General features: G+C 46.2%; 2 protein-coding genes across 4 annotated transcripts in view; both read right to left on the bottom strand.

Moving 5' to 3' along the window:
* Window positions 1–7,312, bottom strand: part of ALDH4A1 (aldehyde dehydrogenase 4 family member A1) — a 30,053-nt gene extending 22,741 nt beyond the window's left edge. Inside the window, exons 1-3 of the mRNA XM_037880999.2 lie at window positions 6,998–7,312; window positions 854–947; window positions 253–345 (exon numbers count right to left, since the gene is read on the bottom strand). Coding sequence (XP_037736927.2) covers window positions 253–345; window positions 854–947; window positions 6,998–7,272 — 462 coding nt within the window. The 5' untranslated portion in view covers window positions 7,273–7,312. The remainder of the gene's footprint in view (window positions 1–252; window positions 346–853; window positions 948–6,997) is intronic.
* Window positions 7,313–11,291: 3,979 nt separating this feature from the next.
* Window positions 11,292–18,402, bottom strand: part of IFFO2 (intermediate filament family orphan 2) — a 51,582-nt gene continuing 44,471 nt past the window's right edge. For all 3 annotated transcript variants that reach the window (XM_037881007.2, XM_037881008.2, XM_027829922.3), the window contains one exon: window positions 11,292–18,300. In XM_037881007.2, the coding sequence (XP_037736935.1) occupies window positions 18,195–18,300 (106 nt within the window). In that variant the 3' untranslated portion in view covers window positions 11,292–18,194. The remainder of the gene's footprint in view (window positions 18,301–18,402) is intronic.

Consider the following 18,402-nt stretch of genomic DNA (forward strand, 5'->3'; position numbering starts at 1 on the left):
TTCTGCAATGGGCCGGTTTGCTACAAGGCAACATTTAATAAGGACACTAGGTAGAACCACACCCCGGAGGGAGAAATACATGGACGAGTGGCAGCAATCCCTGGGGAGGGGGAATGTCTTCCCGGAAGGGAATAAAACTGCCCCACATTGGGATTTCCCCGTCGTGTCAGAGAGACTCCTTGCAGATTCCCAGGGCTTTGCCAGCCCGTGCAGGGGTCACCTAGCGACCAGGCGCTCCCCACTGGGACTCACCGACAACTGGTATCTGACGTCTGACGTCCACACCTCTTCTCCCCCCACCACGCACGGGATGGCCTCCGTCTTGCCCTTCAGATCGTTTAGCGCCTATCGGATGAGTCAGAACAGAAACGAACCAGTGAGAGCCGGGCAGCTCCCCCTCTGCTGAACGGAAGGCAGCCCCTGGGGATGGAAAGGATATCCAGCCAGCCGTGGCTTTGATCCGCCTCCCTCCCCCACAACACACGCAAACCGGGTGACCCGATGGTCCTATGAACGGCCCTGCCAAAGGTCCATGTGTGAGTCCCTCTTGAACCTGCCTGCCAGACCAGCACTGTGCTCACGTCCCGGGGAAAGGAAACCTTGGACTTCTCCAGTACCAAGCTCTGTTCAGACTGAGAACATCCCCGTGTTATGGGGGCCATCCGCAGGGTTAAGGGGGGGAGTAAAAAAGTGGGGTGGGCAAAAGGCTTCTCCCCAGTAGGGTAACCATCAGGGGTTGGGATGGGTGTCCTACCACATCAGCTAAAGAATCAGCCTCTTTAGAGTGAGCCTGGAAGATCACACACCCCGCACTGGCGGTTTCTTGGCTGCAACAAACTGCTCAGGACAGTACCTTCTGAAGAGCCGCTCGTTCCGGGCTGCCCTGCTTGAACTCCAGAATGGGTTCGTTGGTCACCTCTACAGCTATACGGTGTTGCCATCGCAGCCTGGGAAGGGAAAGAGAGAGAGACACTGAGAAGCCACACACTTCTTCATTCAATCTGTACCGTGGCTGTCCTGGCCGGTGAAGTGAGACGGGCGTCCACGGAGGCGCTGCTGTGGAGTTTCATTCCTTATTACCGTCAGCAGTACATGCTATACCAGACAGCCAGCTTGAAGATCACATTTCCTGTGGCTAGAGCTGAAAGAGATCGGGGGAAGTTTGTTGTTGCTGTTCTGTGATTGTACAGCTCCTAGCACATTGGGGTCCTAGGTGCCGTGGCATGTAAATAAATAATAATAATAATTTCCCTCTCTTTTTCCCCAGGTTTCAGAGTAACAGCCGTGTTAGTCTGTATAATGTCTTCTGCAGTTTCCACAGTATGCATCCGATGAAGTGAGCTGTAGCTCATGAAAGCTCATGCTCAAATAAACTGGTTAGTCTCTAAGGTGCCACAAGTACTCCTTTCCTTTTCTTTTTCCCCAGTTTGTTTACTATGTATATTTGACGGTACTCTGTGGGTAGTTAGTTTCACTGCCTAGTTAGCTTCTCATGCATGGTGTGGGTCTTTCACGCAGCAACAGGGGACAGAAAAGCCATTTTGAAAGAACAGGACAATGGGATTGTAAAGCCACAAGATTTGGCAAGAGGACTGGTGATAGGGTTAACTACTTTTGAACTTGCTTTTTGAAACGGACTTAGGGCAGAACTTTCAAAAGAACCTAAGTTACTTCGGTGCCATCAGCTGTCTACACTCCAAACTCTGCAGACACTTCCTATAGTAACGGAAGGTGTTTTTCCATCGTCATTAATCCACCTGAGGGCTCGGTTACACGTAAAATGCTACAATGGCACAGCTGCAGTGCAGACATTAGCTACGCCGATGGGAGGAGCTCTCCGCTTGGCATAGGTCAGTGGTGCTCAATCTTTCCAGACGACTGTAGCCCTGGCAGGAGTCGGATTTGTCTTGCGTACCCCAAGTTTCCCCTCACTTTAAAACTACTTGCTGACAAAACCAGACAGAAAAATACAAAAGTGTCACAGCCACACTATTACTGAACAATTGTCGACTCTCTCATTTTTACCATAGAATTATAAAATAAATTGATTGGAATATAAATATTGTACTGTCATTTCAGTATCTGGTATATAGATCAGTATAAACAAGTCACTGTTTGTATGAAATTTTAGATTATACTGACTTCACCAGCGCTATTTATGTAGCCTGTTGTAAAACTGGGCAAATCTCTAGATGAGTCGATGTACCCCCTGGAAGACCTGTGTACCCCCAGGGGTACACGTATCCCTGATTGAGAACCACTGGCATAGGCAATCCACCTCCCTGAGAGGCCGTAGCTAGGTTGATGGAAGAATTCACATACTGGAGCTTAGGTCAACCTAATTACAGCACCCAAGATGTGTTATTTTCACAGCCCTGAGCCACACGGCTAGGCTGATCTAAAAGAAAGTAAACAAGGCCTAAGTCCTATTTTCAAAAGTGACTCAGGCCCTCAGAACCCTAAATCTCATTAAAAGTCAGTGGGACTCAGAAGCCAACATTTGCCTTAGATCTCCAGCCGACAGCGACCCTCGAAAACACCCAGCAAAGCAGCACAACAATCCTGGGTGTGGTCCCTAATAGTGCTCAGTTTCCCCGTGTAGCATCATCAGAACATGGGGTCATTTCTGTAACCTGGAGGCAGAGAAGGCGTCTACTTCACCCAGTGACACGTGACCCCTGGAGACTTCCGGAATTGCCACCCTATTGATAAAGCACATGCAGCCTTCTCAGAGCCCAGGAAAATGACCCTTCTGCCAGGGTAAAGTACAGCCTGAGTGTAACCTCTGTTGGCACCACCAAGTGGTGATGTTGTCCCTTGCATCTTTGCCTTATCAGTACTGCCAGCAGCCTTGTGCTGTGATCTGGTGCATAAGCTAGACAGGGCCAGGCTAGTCAGCACTTAGTGTCCTCTCCTCAGGAGGCAAGGAAGTCCAGGACCTCCTAATGTGGAGTCTAGATCCATGTCCTTCTATCTATCTTAGGGACTTATATGGTCTCTTAGTAGCACAGTATCAGAGCACCTCACACTTTAAAGTGATTATCCTCACCACGCCCCTATGAGAGAAGGCAATGTTATCATTCCCATTTTATAGATGGGGAACTGAGGCAAAGAAAGACTAACTGACCTGCCGGAAGTCACACTGGAAGTCTGTGACAGAGAAGGGAATTGATCCTGGCTCTCCTGAATCCCAGGCTAGTGCCCTAACCACTAGACCATCCTTCCTCTCTCCCTGCAATGACCTAGAGTTGCAGATTCTGGGGAATGTGCCAGTGGTATTTGAACAGGGGTGGGACATCCTGTCTGGATTCTCCTAGAGCAGCGGAGTGCGCATAGATAGCCAGGCAGGCCAGGCCAGGCGTGAACCAATGCACCGTGGGATGCCAACGGGAGGACTAATTGCAACAGTGTAGTTACGCCCACACAAACCCTTCACCAGTGTAATTCCTACCAGAACAGAGTTACATCACCTCCAATGCAGCTTAATTAGTCCCACATACGACCCAAGATAAACCAAAAGAAGACAATGCATGCGGGGACGCAAGAACAGTTTCTGCCAGAAAAATATAAAGTTAAACCAGTGCAACTTTATCCAGTAGACAGAAGACTTCCAAGGAGGGAAGACTGATGCAGGAAGTCATGCTGGCAACTCAGTAGGGGGCTTTATTCCATCGGAGTTGCTATTGAACCAACATCCCAGCACGGTGGGAGGTTCTCTGCTGCAGAATGCACCATCTTCCACATGGGAGTGATCGAGCTACACCACAACTCCTGCTTTTAGAAGAGTTCAAAATACAGGGGGCAGAAGCCGGGCAGGTTTGTTTTGTCAGCACAGTGCATGCTTCAACAGGTAGCTGCAGATTAACCTGGGTGCTGTAATTTCTCAGGCCCAGTCTTGCATTAAATTCTGCACCGTAGCAATATTTCCCAGTGGCAGTAAAGAAAACAAACCACCAGAAGCCAAAGAGAGGGGAAGGAGCCCTTTACTGGAGAGAGAAAAGATGCTGACCCAGGATTGGGTTTGGGGAGAAGGCAGAAGTATGCCAGGAGAAAGCAAAGGCCATGAAACACTATTATTAGTGGCAGTAGCTAGCACAGGAATGGTCCAAGTTTGGCCTGTAAACCAAGAGTGGCCAGGACCACTTTACTACAGGGGTGTGATCCTCTGATGCTACAGTTCGCAGTGGGCAATGCTCAGTCTTGACGGAGGCAGAGCCTGGCTGAGATCAAGACAGAGCATCGCAGTCACGTATCAGGCTTCCCACTCTGGAAGCAGCAAAGAACATTATCTTCAGCCCACGTCCCGTGACAAAGTGAAACACGAAGCTACTGCTGCAACGGAAATAGAAAGGACCCTGGAAGTTTGGTAGACACTAGAACCCTGCACAGATACCACCAATTCCGCTGCTGGACACTTTTCCTTCTAAAGCTTCACTTAGAGACTGATTTAGATGTGACAAAACCTCAAGATGATGGGACAAAACCTTGGACGAAGAGAAACATTTCTCCAGTTTGTTTGGTTGTAATTCAACTGGAAGTAGTATTTCGTCTGGATTTAAAACATTCCCCGGCAGTGCCTGTAGCCCGGCCCTTGCAACAGCAGGCTTGGGGAGAGGCAACAAAGAGTGAAAATGACGAACAAGTAAAACGAACCAGCCTGTATTTTCACTGTACAAACCGAGTGAAATTCTTGAAATTCAGACGTGACAAAAAAACCTGCCCCCTTGGCATGCTGGATTCCTGACAACTCTCCCATACAGCTCTTCAGATGTGACGTTTTCAACTACAGAAGATAGAACAAAATCTGAACCATTTTTGTAAGACTGTTTTATTCAACACATGAAGGAGGAAATTCAGGAAGCCAATATGGTAGGTTCTGGAACTATGTGAATGAGGATTTTCAGAACGCTTTGCGCTGTCCACATCTGTTACAAACCCACAGCAATGACAGACTGAAACCTCCTGAATACTGGGATTCAAATGTGCCTATATTTTTTAGGAGGAGGGAGGCTGAGTTACTTTGAAGAGATTTATATTTTGTTAGATTGGATGTAATCAAATCAAAGACACCATCGTACACATGATGTTGTTAAAACTGTGGAAAATTCCCTGTTTGTATTCCTTTAGGTTTTTAATAAATATTTTTATTTTATAAAGCTAATCTCACTAGTCTTTCAGCTGTAACTATCAAGAGTCAGAACTTTGCTCATCCCCCGCAAATGGGACCAGAGTACACAATGGCTGTGTCTGCACTGCACATTTAACTGGTGTGATCAGCACCTGGGTCTGAACACTTGGGTTAGCGTAGCATGGGTGTGAGCGTGGCCCCACGGCAAAGCCCTGCCCATGTTATTGTGCCTTTACCGGTTCTGTACTCGCTTGTCTCTGTCTGGGGGCAAAGCCCACGGTTCTGTGTGCTGAGATGCTCTAGGATACTTTCCTGGTTAATTGTGGGAGACCTTATCCGTCCTTTGGGGAGAATTGGGGGAAGGCATTGGAGGACTACCAGCAGTCAAGTGATTTAACCGGTGTACTTACTGCAAAGCAGGTGGGTTCCCGCCCAAGTGAAAAGCAAAGCCTGGGTTCCAGCTCACACCCTCAGATGGGTCAGCTAGGCCAGGCTTACAGCACCTCCAAACCTAGGTCAGAGGTTTTCCTGTGTGGACATGAGGGGAGTTAAAGACTAAAACCCAGGCAAGAGCCTGGGTTAACTGTGCAGCACAGACAAACCGGATAGCACCGGAGCAGGAAACTGGCCGGAATCCTGCCTGACGGGGGAAAACAGGAAAAGACGATGCTCCTGCCATCGTGAGTCCTGGAGCTTGCAGCTGCCAGTTAAATTCACTGCGGAGGGAACATGTTTACAACCCAACCTCTGGCAACACAACCCCGGAGTCACCCAGGCAAACCTGGCCTTGTACCCGCCTTCCAGCGATACCACATCAGCCACCCGCCCCGGCGGCCCCCGCAGGTCGGCAAGGCGGCCGGGGGGGGTCCAGGCACAGGTGTGGCACGAGCCAGAGACGGGAGAGGCCGCTGAGCCCCACAAGGGGGGCACGACTCGGCCGGGGTCACCCCTGAGCTGGGGGGGGGGCACCAGCGACTGGCACAGGCAGGACTGCAAGTGGCAGCCTTCGAAAGCCCCGGGAAGAGGAGAAGGGCGGGCGGGGGAGCCCTGACCCGCTGCCGTTTCCCTATCTCGGGCCGTGGAGATAAGCCGCAGGCTTCCTTCGCCAGCGAGATAGCGGAGCGGCAGCGGAGGTGTCGGGCAGATAAGGGGAGCACGTGCCGCGGGGGGGGAGGAGGAAATCCAAGGGAGACTGGGCGTCCCAGGGAATCCGCCCACCAGATTCTCCAGTCCCCCCCCCCCCCCAGTTTTGCACCACTGCGTGTGTGTGTCCGTGTGTGTGTGTGTCCGTGTGTCTGTCTGTCCCCGGCAGCTGCTCCCACCTCACCCTGAGGCCACGGAGCCGCGGGGAGTCCGGCCCCTCCTGCAGAGCACGAGGGGGCAGCGGCAAGACCTGCCGACGGCCCCCCCAGCCCTAGGCTGGAGCAAGCTGGGCCACGGGGCCGCTCCGACCAGGAGCCTCCTGGGTGGGCGGAGGGTCCGGCAGATCCAACCCCCTCCCGGCGGGTCGGGACGGGCCCCCAGCAGCCGGGGGGTGACAGGGAGATCCCGGCTCTGGCTCTGCCGGGGGGGGGGGGGGGGTCAATCCCAGAGGCGGTTCCGACGGGGGCTGCCCAGGGCCCAGTTCACGCCGCGGCAAGGGGCGGAAGGTCAGGCCCGGCAGGGCGCCCGGGGGCTGGGCGCACGTGGAAGGAAGGGGGCGGCCGCAGCTCCCGGGACCCCGCACGCCGGGGGGGGGGACACCCCTGGGGGGGGAGCAAGCACGTGGGGGGGCGCTACCGGGGGAACCCCCCAGCGGGCCGGATCCCAGCCCCGGGGGCTCCCCGCGAGGACGGGGGGGGTCCCCCAGCAGGCCCCACCCTCACTCACCCGGCGCGGGGGCAGCCCAGCAGCGCTCTCCGCAGCGGGGGCAGCAGCATCGCCTCGGGGGCAGCGCGGAGCCGGAGCCGACGGGCCAGACCCAGCGCTGCGCACGCCGAGCCGGGGACCCCCAGAGCCGGGCTGTACCATCTCGGGGGGGGGGGCGGGACACGGGCTGCCGCTCCTGGGGGGGACCCAGCTGCCCCGCCCCGAAGAGTAATACATCCCGCAGAGCGCCCCCGAGCGCGGATGTCCCAACCCCGCCCATTCCCCAGGGATGGCATACTGTGCCGCTAACCCTTCCCCCCCTTCTCAGCACATGGTACAGTCCGTTCCATCCTAGGGCGGGGCGGTATTAGCCAATCAAATCATAACTCGGAGGCCTTCTGACCAATCAGCTGCTGTTTCACGTTACAACCCGACGCAGGGAGGGAAGGAGGGAGGTGTCGGCAAAGTTGTTTAAAGGGTCACGCAGGTGGCCGGGGGTGGGGAAGGGGGGAGTTTGGTTAGACCAATGAACGGGGCGGGGGGGCTGTTAGCTTCACACTGGACCAGCCCCCCCCCCCCCACCGAAGGTTCTCACTGGGGGACAAGAATTAGAGAATAAAATAAATGTATGTATTGAAATGAGAACTATTAATGGTGGCTAGAAACTGACCAAACTGGCCCCATGGGCACAATCCCGGGCACCCCATGGTTCCCATAGCACAGCACAAGGCTTGGCCCTTCAAATGTGACTGTGAAAATTGTATCCGCCGTCTGGGGAATAGAAACAGGAGGATGTTGCTCCAGGACAAATGCTCCATGTCCCACCTGTTGAATCCTTGTCAGGCTATTGGAACAAATCCAGGGCCACCTAAGGATTTTTACAGTTGTCAAGGCCCTGTGCCCCAAAGCCACGCAGTACCCTGGGGCAGTTGCAGGGGAACCCCCATCCTCCCACTCCAAAAACACAGGGCTCAACTGGATGAGCTGAGGGGGAAATCTCTTCCCACGAGGAGCGTAAGTGAGATGCCACCCATGGGGCTTCAGGATAGGCTGTGAAGCAAAACATACACAGCCCAGCAGGGCAGCAGAATTGCAAGGCCTATTTGCGATCCACCCGCTAACCTCCCCGAAATCTGTGAAGAGGGCAAATAAGCTACACAGTTTAAAAAAAAACGTGTGCAAAGATTTTCAAAAGCAACTTTACTCATTTTGGGGACCTATTGAGATATCTGAAATGGGGCTGATTTTCAAGAAATGCTAAGCCCTCACCCTTTGAAAATCAGGCCCTTTTGACATGTCTCAAGCCAGGCAGCCAAAATCACTAGTTGCATTGGAAAATCTTGGCCTCCGAGTCTAGAAAGCCCAGTTCACAATGTACATCATTCGTTCCTGTGTAAATACAAAAGGCAGGCAATGGAAGAAGTTACATTGTTTGTTTCGTGTTTAAGGGGGGCACTGTCTAAAATTTAGAGAGCCGCTCTCAACTGGCCTCCTGCAAAAGAATGAGAAAAATCTCTTCCTCTGACAGAGGAATGGTGACAAGCCCCTGCTCATCTCCCCCTCAAAAACGGTAAAACAAAGCAATGTCTTCTGGGCTTAACAAAAGGCCTGTTTTTTCATTCAGGCTTAGGATGGGGGGAGGAGGGGTCTGCTGAAGACTTTTTCCTTTTTCAGCTGGGGATTGAGTTACCTGTGGGGTCAACTGCTGATTTCAGTTTGAATGTTTTTGAAACTGTAAAAAAACTAGAGCAGGTTGTTATAAATCTAAATAGAGTCTTGGTGCCCCGTTACTGCGAAGTTACAGACTTGACTTTGAACTATTCCCCTCCCCTTCATAGGCACTTAAAATTGAGACATCCATGTGAAAACAAGGGAGCTCTGGGTTTTCCTACAATCTTTGCTATTGCTCTTAATTCATAGGAGAGTAGAGGAAACAATGGAGAAGTGAATAATTCACCATCAGCGTTACTGTTGTCTCTTTTGAATGAGCAGGGTTCACAGCCAAGGCAAAAAAAAAAGGCGGGCGAGGGGGGGTGTTTGTTAAAGGCTTGTTTAAACAAATTCTGTTTGTCCTACTTACAAACTAGAGCTTTGTGTAATTCATCAGTTTACGTAATTTCGAAGCATAAAGATGGACTTTTCACCCAATGTAGAAATCTTGTCCTAGAGTAGCCTCAGTTACATTCCATAGAACACAGGTGGCTTAATTTTCATGCACCAGCATGATCCATATAGTTTCAAGGGGTTAGAGTATCTTGCCCACTCTTAGATATTTCTTAAAAAGAAAAGGAGGACTTGTGGCACCTTAGAGACTAACATTTATTTGAGCATAAGCTTTTGTGAGCTACAGCTCACTTCAGCGGATGCATTCAGTGGAAAATACAGTGGGGAGATTTATATTAGTTAGTCTCTAAGGTGCCACATGTCCTCCTTTTCTTTTTGCGGATACAGACTAACACGACTGCTACTCTGAAACCTTAGATATTTCTGTTGTCCTTTCGAAACCTGAGGACATGCTTCCGAAAAGTAAAGTTCAGTCTTTCTGACTTCCATCAGGAAGCAGCAGCCGAGCCACCCGGAGGAATTTAGCAGTTCTTCAAAGTTATGACTCGGGTGTTGTTTTTTAAGTCAGGGGGGTTTTTGTTTAGTTCTGAGGGTATTTAAAATTCAGAGGCTATTTGCTAGGACAGCATAAGATGCAAGGTAGCTCCAACCTTGGACCAATGTCCTTTAGCAAGCGTGGTGTAGAAGGGAAGAGCGTTTATAAGAGAAACGTATTTAGACATAGCAGGCCAGTTGTGTGCAGTCCTATTCCTTTTTCTGCTACTATTCAAATTAATAAAGTTTCTGATTCATAGTTAGGTCCCTACCAAATTCACAGCCATGAAAAACACGTCGCGGACCGTGAAATCTGGTCTCCCAGCACGAAATCTGTTGTGTGCGCTTTTACCCTATACTATGCAGATTTCACAAGGGAAACCAGGATTTCTTAAATTGGGGGTTCTGACCCAAAGGGGAGTTACGGGGGGGGCCACAATGTTATTTTAGGGGGGCCACCCTTACTTCTGCGCTGCCTTCAGAGCTGGGTGGCTGGAGTGTGGCAGCTGGTGGCCAGGCCCTCAGCTCTGAAGGCAGCGCCCCCACCCCCAGCAGCGCAGAAGTCAGGGTGGCAATTCCAGACCACGCCACCCCTCTGTGCTGCTGCTGGCGGCAGCTTTGCCGTCAGAGCTCGGCTCCCAGCCAGCAGCCGCCGCTTTCCAACTGCCCAGCTCTGAAGGCAGCGCCGCCACCACCAACAGCAGCGCAGGAGTAAGGGTAGCAGTACCGCAACCCCCCCTACGATAGCCTTGCGACGCCCCCCCCCCACCCCGCCACACACACACACACACACACACACACAATTCCTGTTTGGTTCTGGACTCCTACAATTACAACACCATGAAATTTCAGATTTAAATAGCTGAAATCATGAAATTTACCATTTTAAAAATCCTACGACCATGAAATTGACCAAAATGGACCGTGAATTTGGTAGGGCCCTATTCATAGCACAGGCTGCCACAGTCCTGCACTGCATGAAGCCTACATTTAGTCTGATATAAAGTGACAAGACAAAGTAAGCAGTATTATTCGTTTCAACATAAAAGACATTCCAAATTAAAAGGTCAGTGCATGGGACTGAGAATCAGAGCTCCTGCAGTCTAATGCTATCTTTGCCACTGTTTGGGATCATTAGCCAAGGTCACACAATCCCGGCCTCATTTTCCCCATAGGTAAATTTATGTATCACCTTCATGATAGGGCTGCTGGGAAAACTAAAGGTTGTAAGGAGCTCTGAAACCTTTGAATTGTTATAAAGTGAAAAACATTGAGGGGTTGTATGAGGAACCTTTCACCTTCAGAGAACTGAAATGTTTAGCAAAAATTTCATAGCATTTTTTTGCTAACACACATCACTGAATGGTAAATAGACTTGGGTTTAGGTACAGTATATTTGAATTGCTTAGCTCAGTATGACAGCCCTATCTGCTTTGCGCCTTTGGATTTGACCTGTGAGCTTGGGTTAGCATTTAGTCTTACCTGTATAAAATGCTGCCAAGCTTATGCTTTTCAGGTTAGTTAATGTGTCTAGATTTTAGAAAATGGGGAAGGCGACATTTAATGACATTGAGGTGCCCTTTCCTTTGAAGTTTGGAGGGCTGGATGAGTGATTCAGTGCTGACGAGTTTCTGTTACATGCAGCTAAACATTTCCCTGGACGTCAGGTGTTATGGAAGAACAGAGTGAGAAGACAAGAACTGATGCACACAAGACAGACAACCAGGAAGTTTGGCATTTATTTTAAGGGGGTTTTCCTTGTAACCAGACAATTACCATAACCCGTTTTCATCAACGAGCTTCAGAACACAGCCCCTTTTCACAGAGAAGCCCATTTGGTACGTGACTTGGAAATCAACATTCATAGTTAGAATTTTTATAAATGAAGAGCACAAAGATGAACCAATATCACGATGCTTCTCAGAAGGGCAGTACCACAAGCACAGGATGGCTGAGAATGATGGAGGCGGATACGTGCTTGGACTTTTGCCCTTTCAAGACAGAACAAGAAAAAACAGTATACAGGCAGCTAGAGATCGGATCTACAGTTGTTAGTTTTTGGCACTACTTGGGGAATTGTGAGTTCCAGTGGATTATCTCCAATTCAAATGCTTCGGGCTCTTGCTGTTCATGTTTCTAGTGCTCCTTCCAAAATGGATAATGCAAAACTCTTGGACAGTCTATAAACCAATTGGTCTGCTTTTAAACTTAAGGACAGACTCCCAAACAGAGGGGCAATCCACTTAAATCTGGCCCTTCTGGAGCAAGCTTAGGAATTGGTTCATCCTTGGATCTTTCCTTACTGGAGATCAAATAGCATTGTCACTCAAGTCATTTTTTCCCTTTAAAATAAGCTAATATACAGAATATAAAGCACAATATTTACAACAATACAGTAAACAGTTTCATTTCCACTCTGAACAGTAGTCTGTTTTAATGAGTATTAAAATAAAACTCTCACGTGAGCCAAAAAAAACCCTAACAGACACAAAGTGACATGGCATGGAAAGGAGTTAATTAAGGTCTCCCCTTTAAACACTTTAAAAAATAAATACCATTTTTGGCAAAATTTAGCTAAAAAATAGTTTAACTCTAGGGACAGATGACTTTGTATATTCCTTTCAGTGAAACTCTATTATTAAGGAGGTGTGGTTAAGTGCCCAAGCTCTTAACCATCTTAAACATTTATTTCTAGAACAAGATTTAAGATTAACTCTGTGTGGGTTGTCACTTCAGGCAGCCAACAAATTAAACATGGCCCAGATTTGCAGCACAGGGGTACATGTATGTTTCACCATGGGAATGATTTGGACTGTCAATTTCAAAACCTTTAGACAAGTACTGCAAGGAAGTCAAATGTGTAACTATTTCTTAAGCAGTTTTTCTGATGTTAGCATCACTGCCTGCCTGAAAAGACAGACCTATTCAGATTTAAGACCATATCTTGTTTGTGAAAGTGCTTCATTATTGGAGTGCCACAAGTCACAGATAAGGAGACCTGACATGCTCTTTTAAAGAGCTGAGGGCCTCATCAGCATCCAACTTCATCCAGCCTCTCAAAATCTCTGCTACTTCAAAAAGATGAGCTTTTTGAAAGGCTGCTTTAAATACAAAAGACGAAGACCCCAAAGCTATGCACAAATGCATGTGAAGACATTTTAAAAGGAAAATTTAAGCTCAAGTAAGAAGCTAAGTTCAAAGCTTGACAGGTAAGTCTTTCAAGTACACTTTTAAAAATGATATTTAGTACAAGCCTACATGTGTAAAATTTGCTTGATGATTTGGGATCTTGGTATTATCCGTTATGTTTTTATACTGGAGGCGAGGGGCACTATCAGGTCAAAGTTAGTCTAAAATTCAGGTTTTGTGAAAATGAGATTTGACAAAACTTAAGGCCAACAAATGTTTCAGTGATTTTTATATAATTTCAAAGGAAAACTTTTTAAGTATGTCTTTGCTGTGTCTGCAATACAAATACTGCTTCTTTGTGCTAATGCACCAGCTCCTTTAAATAAAAGTCTAGAAACAAAATGTGAAAGAAGTGATCTGAGCATTACCTTGGATCCTTGGTCAGCATTATTATCCAAGCAGAGTTTAAATTCCAATAGAACAGCTTAGGTGAAAGACCCTTTTAAAGTTTTCCACCGTTATAAGCATTAATAGCATTAAGAGTTTAGTCAGCAGCACTCCCTTTCAAACATTATGCTGCTCAAAGATGTAGCATTCACAAAAATGAAGCACAGTCAGAAGCCCTTCATCATTAAGATGTTCTTCACTACATGTTCCAGGTACAAACATTCTTCCATCAATATGATCTTTCCACAGTATAGAAATAAGGAAAACATAAGCAAATATCTGCTTCATTTCAACAGGTTTATGGGTGTTCCTGGTATGGCTGTAAGCACTCCTGTACCATCAATGCCATCACTCATCCTAAGGGCCTGTCTCCACTTACAGGTGGGTGCAGCAATCCATCCACCGGGGGTCGATTTAGCGGGTCTAGTGAAGACTCGCTAAATCAACTGCCGATCACTCTCCCCTCGACTCCGGTACTGCACCAGAACGAGAAGCATAAGGTAAGTCAACGGGAGAGTTTCTCCCGTCAACCCAGTGAGGAGTAGACATCGCAATAAGTCAACCTAAGGTACATCAACTCCAGCTACATTATTCACATAGCTGGAGTTGCATCACTTAGGTCAACTTAACCATGTAGTGTAGACCTGCCCTGAGTCTGGACTGACAATGGGAATTTCAGTTTTTGAAAGCAAGTATGTTATGTTAATATTTCCTTTACCATATCGAAATTGCAACCAGTTCTAAAAAGCCTTCCTACATACAGAAAGATTCTGATCTCCAACTGGTATAATTCCATGGAGTTACTCCCCATTTATACTGGTGTAAGGAAATTAGCAATCAGGCCCCTCAAGTCTGAATTGCAGTCCTAATATATTCTACCCTGCTAGAGGGTAAAATACGAATCTTATTCTAGGTAAATTTTAAAAATGTAAAATATGCATCTGAAGTATCATTTGTGGTTAGCAGAATAGATGTCAGTCCATGCTCACCCTCTAATAGAAGGCATTAGAATCAGTGAAGATGGGGAAAAATAATTCTGCAGTTACAGTAACGTTCGCAACATATGTTTTTCTTGCTATGAGGAAGAGATGGGAGGAGTGTTTCACCGACAGCCACACCTGTTACATTTGTTTCTCATGCTGATACTTGAAAGTGTCGAGAATTTGGAGTCCCATCAAACAGAGAATACTTTACAGAGGAAGACCTGTATTTGCTAACTGACTTCTGTTTGCATGTTTAAAAAAAAATATATATACCTAGAAAATAGAATAAACTGTGTTTATTTATAAATAGATTACACATTTCTCTTAGTTGCATTTAATGTTTTTCCAAGCCATACTTTAAAAAATGCTTTCATTCCTTGTTTCTTGCCGGAGCTAACGTAGTATTTATTAAATCCTTGAAAAACGTTTGTACCACATGATTCTTTGGACTTTTTGAAGAACATGCATCCACAAAAGCACTGAGATTTATTCACTGAAAACACTGTTTTTGTACAAATCCATTTTAGGAATTTGATCTACTTTATTACACTGCTAACAAGCAAAAAAAGTTTGCTTTCTTGAAATCCTCTTAAAAAAATGAGGAAAAAAACAATGAGGAGGATTTACTGATAAGTCTAAAAAAGTGTCAATATGACACTGCGTTAAAAATAGAAAATAAAAAAAGTATTTACAGCTTTACAAAGGAAAAAAGAGGTCATCAAAATGATTTCCAGCATTTTCACAATTTTTCTTCTGGCAAGCTTTTGATCTGGTCACTACAGATGTGTTAAATACAGACAAAATGGGACCACTGTCAGCTAAATCAGCAGCATCATTTGAAACAAAACTAAACAAAAAACCGCATGGGAAAACGACCATGGGATCGACTCAATAACTACCAAGGGGCTGACCCCACTAGCTATCAGGTCCACTGCCTTGACTAAAATATAACCCCAAACCCAAGTATGAAGACAAACTTTAAAAATGGATTACATATGGTTATAGAAAAAACAGACAACAACAACAACCATGGTCATTGCTATTACCATCATACACATTTCATCATCATACACATTATTTCTTATTCTTTACTATACAGCTATCCTCACCTCCTACACTTGCAAACAATGCAACCTCATTACAGATGCTCCTCATAATTATGGCTATGAGATGAACTGTAGGTTACAGATTACTTGTATCAACAACTAAGTTTTGCTTCCTCAAGCAGTTCACTCTAACGCAGGATACTCTTCTCTTTCCCTGCCTCAACATGCCAACCATTAAAAGGTAAAACATTGAACCAGTCTCCTTGCAGAATACTGCATTTTACAAAGAAAGCAGCAGCAGCTAAGTAGGACGGCTGTTTAAACTGTTCAACTTCTCCCCTACAAAAGAGGTTTTCATAATCTGAGGACAGCTGACTGGAAGTCTCCAGGAAGGCTGTCTCATTACAGGAGCAAACTCCTGTTATAAACAATGTTTCCTCCAAAGTCACTAGAGAACGAACTACAAACATTCAGCTTTGGCAGGTGGTCTCAACCTTTTGAGAAACCTAATATATTTAGCAGCTGAGGTTCAAAGAGGCTTGGTAACCTTAAAAATACTTTAACTGAAAACATGGGAGTCCCATTCCCTTATCAAAAGGGCACGACTGACATGTATTTTTCACCCCACCCCGCAAATCCCACTCCTAGTGAACATAATTTACTGCTTTGGCTAGATATGCTAGGAATGAGCACTTTGGAATACAGGTTTCTTTTAAAAAAGGACCTAAGCACAATATTACACATGTAATGAAACATTTTAAAAAGGCCACTGAGGTACAGTCTGACTGATAAAAGAGTTCCTAACAAGCGATTATGCACAAGTGGCTTGAATGTTTCAAACAGCAAGAAAAGTAAAATTAACAGTGTGTCCTTGCATTACAGTTCTTTTCGTGGACGGGAGTAATTTAAACTCACATTGTGGATCCAGAAGGGTCTCATCACAGTAGTTCTTCCCACCTGGAAAGATATGGGGGGGGCCATATGTTTCAGATGGCCCACACAATTCAGTCTGGGTCTACGAAGTCAGCTACAGGACACTCAATGGGAAGAGCAATGAGAGAATTTTAGGCAGCAATGCAGGGAACCAGAGTCGATAAGATGGTACGGTACACAAAGCTACTGTACAAGCAAGGATCTGTCAGGGTTACACTGCCCCCAGAGTGAAGCAAGTTGTGCAAAATTCCAAGAGGCATTCTCTGCCTAATACAGACACTTGTGCTCTGTTATGGAGAAAGCAGCACTCTTCTGTGTACTAGATTTTGTTTGCTCACAATGCCATCCCCTGATTTTATTTCAAGTTGATGAGTACAGAACAGCCATCTCAGCACCACTTAACACTGAGAGGATGCTAAAAACCTGACATTTCTCCGTCCAATCTACATGAAATAGTATGGGAAGAAAACCACTCGCAGTATTTTCCAACCGCTGTGGGAGGAGATTCATGAAAGGGGGAAAAAAATAATAATTTGAAATTTAGTCTCTAAGTCTTAAAATGGTCACTAGCTACATAGTTACTTCTAAGAGATATTAATTAGGTCTTCAACAGTGGCCTGCAAAACAATCTGGTATGGTCTTCCGCTTGCTTACAGTCAGGAGATTTCCATTCCCCTTTTCTCTTGGCTCAGTTGTGATAACTCCTAATTATAACCAAGAACAGCCCATCTCATGCCACCAGCTCCCTGAATAGAAAGTAAATAAATTAGACTTTTGATGCTGCTTTCTCTGGTTTAAAATACAGAGGAACAGACACGTAAGGCCTAGGTCTACTTGCTTTCTCACAGAGAAAGCACATGGCTGTTATTCCCTAATTCCAGAGCAGCAGTAGTTTAGGATTCATTTTACTGTGCCCTAAAAAGCATTACAGTATTTTCTGATTTTCAGCTTTTCCAAAGAACAGTGGTCTGTAATGATGTCACATCTCAAGCCTACATCTATAGCATAGTGTGTCAGTTTACCCTGATACTTCAACCACGCTGCTCATGAAATTGCATTTTATGCTGCTTATATCCCAGACAGTAAAGACAGACCTGCAACTATTATGATTAAAAAAAAAGTATTGGAAAAAAAATTCAGGAACTGAAGGGCTGATCCCCCTCCTAATCCCATCCCAGGAAACAAAGGCATTATAACAGACATTCCTCCACAAAGGAAGCTCTACAGATAACTAACATGTGCAACTGTGTTTTTTAGCTTTCCTTCCACCAAGAGATAACTCAAGCCCAGCAGGGACCAAACATTCCATATAAATAAGGCAAGCTTTTTTTTTTTTTTTTTGCATAGTAGTTTAACGGTGATATTCCCACCCCAGTGTACCCTGTCCATCTGCTTTGCCACCGAGCTGAGAACTGCTTCTTGGGATTCTAGACTCAGGCAAAAAGCTTGTGCAGATTCCAAAGGTCCCTCCACCCAGACAGATGGCATAAAGAGATTCCTTTAGATACCTTATAATTGCATGAGCCTAAAGTCTGCCTCTAACCCACTGCTATTTTTAAATGGGGTTAACGGCTACATTTGGAGGTGTTTACGTTTTTTTTATTTATTTTTTTTTTGGTAAGACAGCTGTGGTCATCATACTGTAATTGTGTTGTGTTCTATGCTCATTTTTCCACAGTGTTCCTTTCGCCAATCAGTGCAGCACTTCAGTAGGTCATAAGTCTACTGAAACACGCAAAACTTTTCCAGCACCATTCTCTGCTGCGTCCAAATTTTTTTCCCCCCTTTTTATTTTTCTTATAAAAAACACCTGCTATTAATATTTCATTAGAGCTCAAAGTGGCTCAGCTTGGGGCAAAGGCACAATTAAAACACCATATTTTCTTACAGAATTCTGCATTTGTAATTTGTAGAACAGTAGAAATGTACAGCACCAATCCTTGGGTGGGGTGGGGATGCGTATTGGAATGAGTCTTCAGGAACCCTGTGCCAGGGCTTATTAGTCTGTTCGGTCAGTATTCTATTTTTTCACTTTTTTTTTCTTCTGTATTTTCCCTTTTACTGGAATGCTCTGACTATGTATCAGCTGACCATAGGCTCCACATCCGCCTCTCTGTCAAACTCATCTTGAATCTCATCTGTGTTTCCTGAGTCACTGCTGGCTACAGAGCTGGGAGATGGAGAATTTCTGCAGAGAAATGTAGAGAAAAGTTTAGACAAAGTTCAGCAAGTGATGCTGTTAAACACTGCTCTTTCTGTTCATTTTAAGAAAAAAGGGTCCCTTTCCATC

Source organism: Chelonia mydas, chromosome 18 (assembly GCF_015237465.2).
Source record: "Chelonia mydas isolate rCheMyd1 chromosome 18, rCheMyd1.pri.v2, whole genome shotgun sequence".
Lineage (NCBI taxonomy): Eukaryota > Metazoa > Chordata > Testudines > Cheloniidae > Chelonia > Chelonia mydas.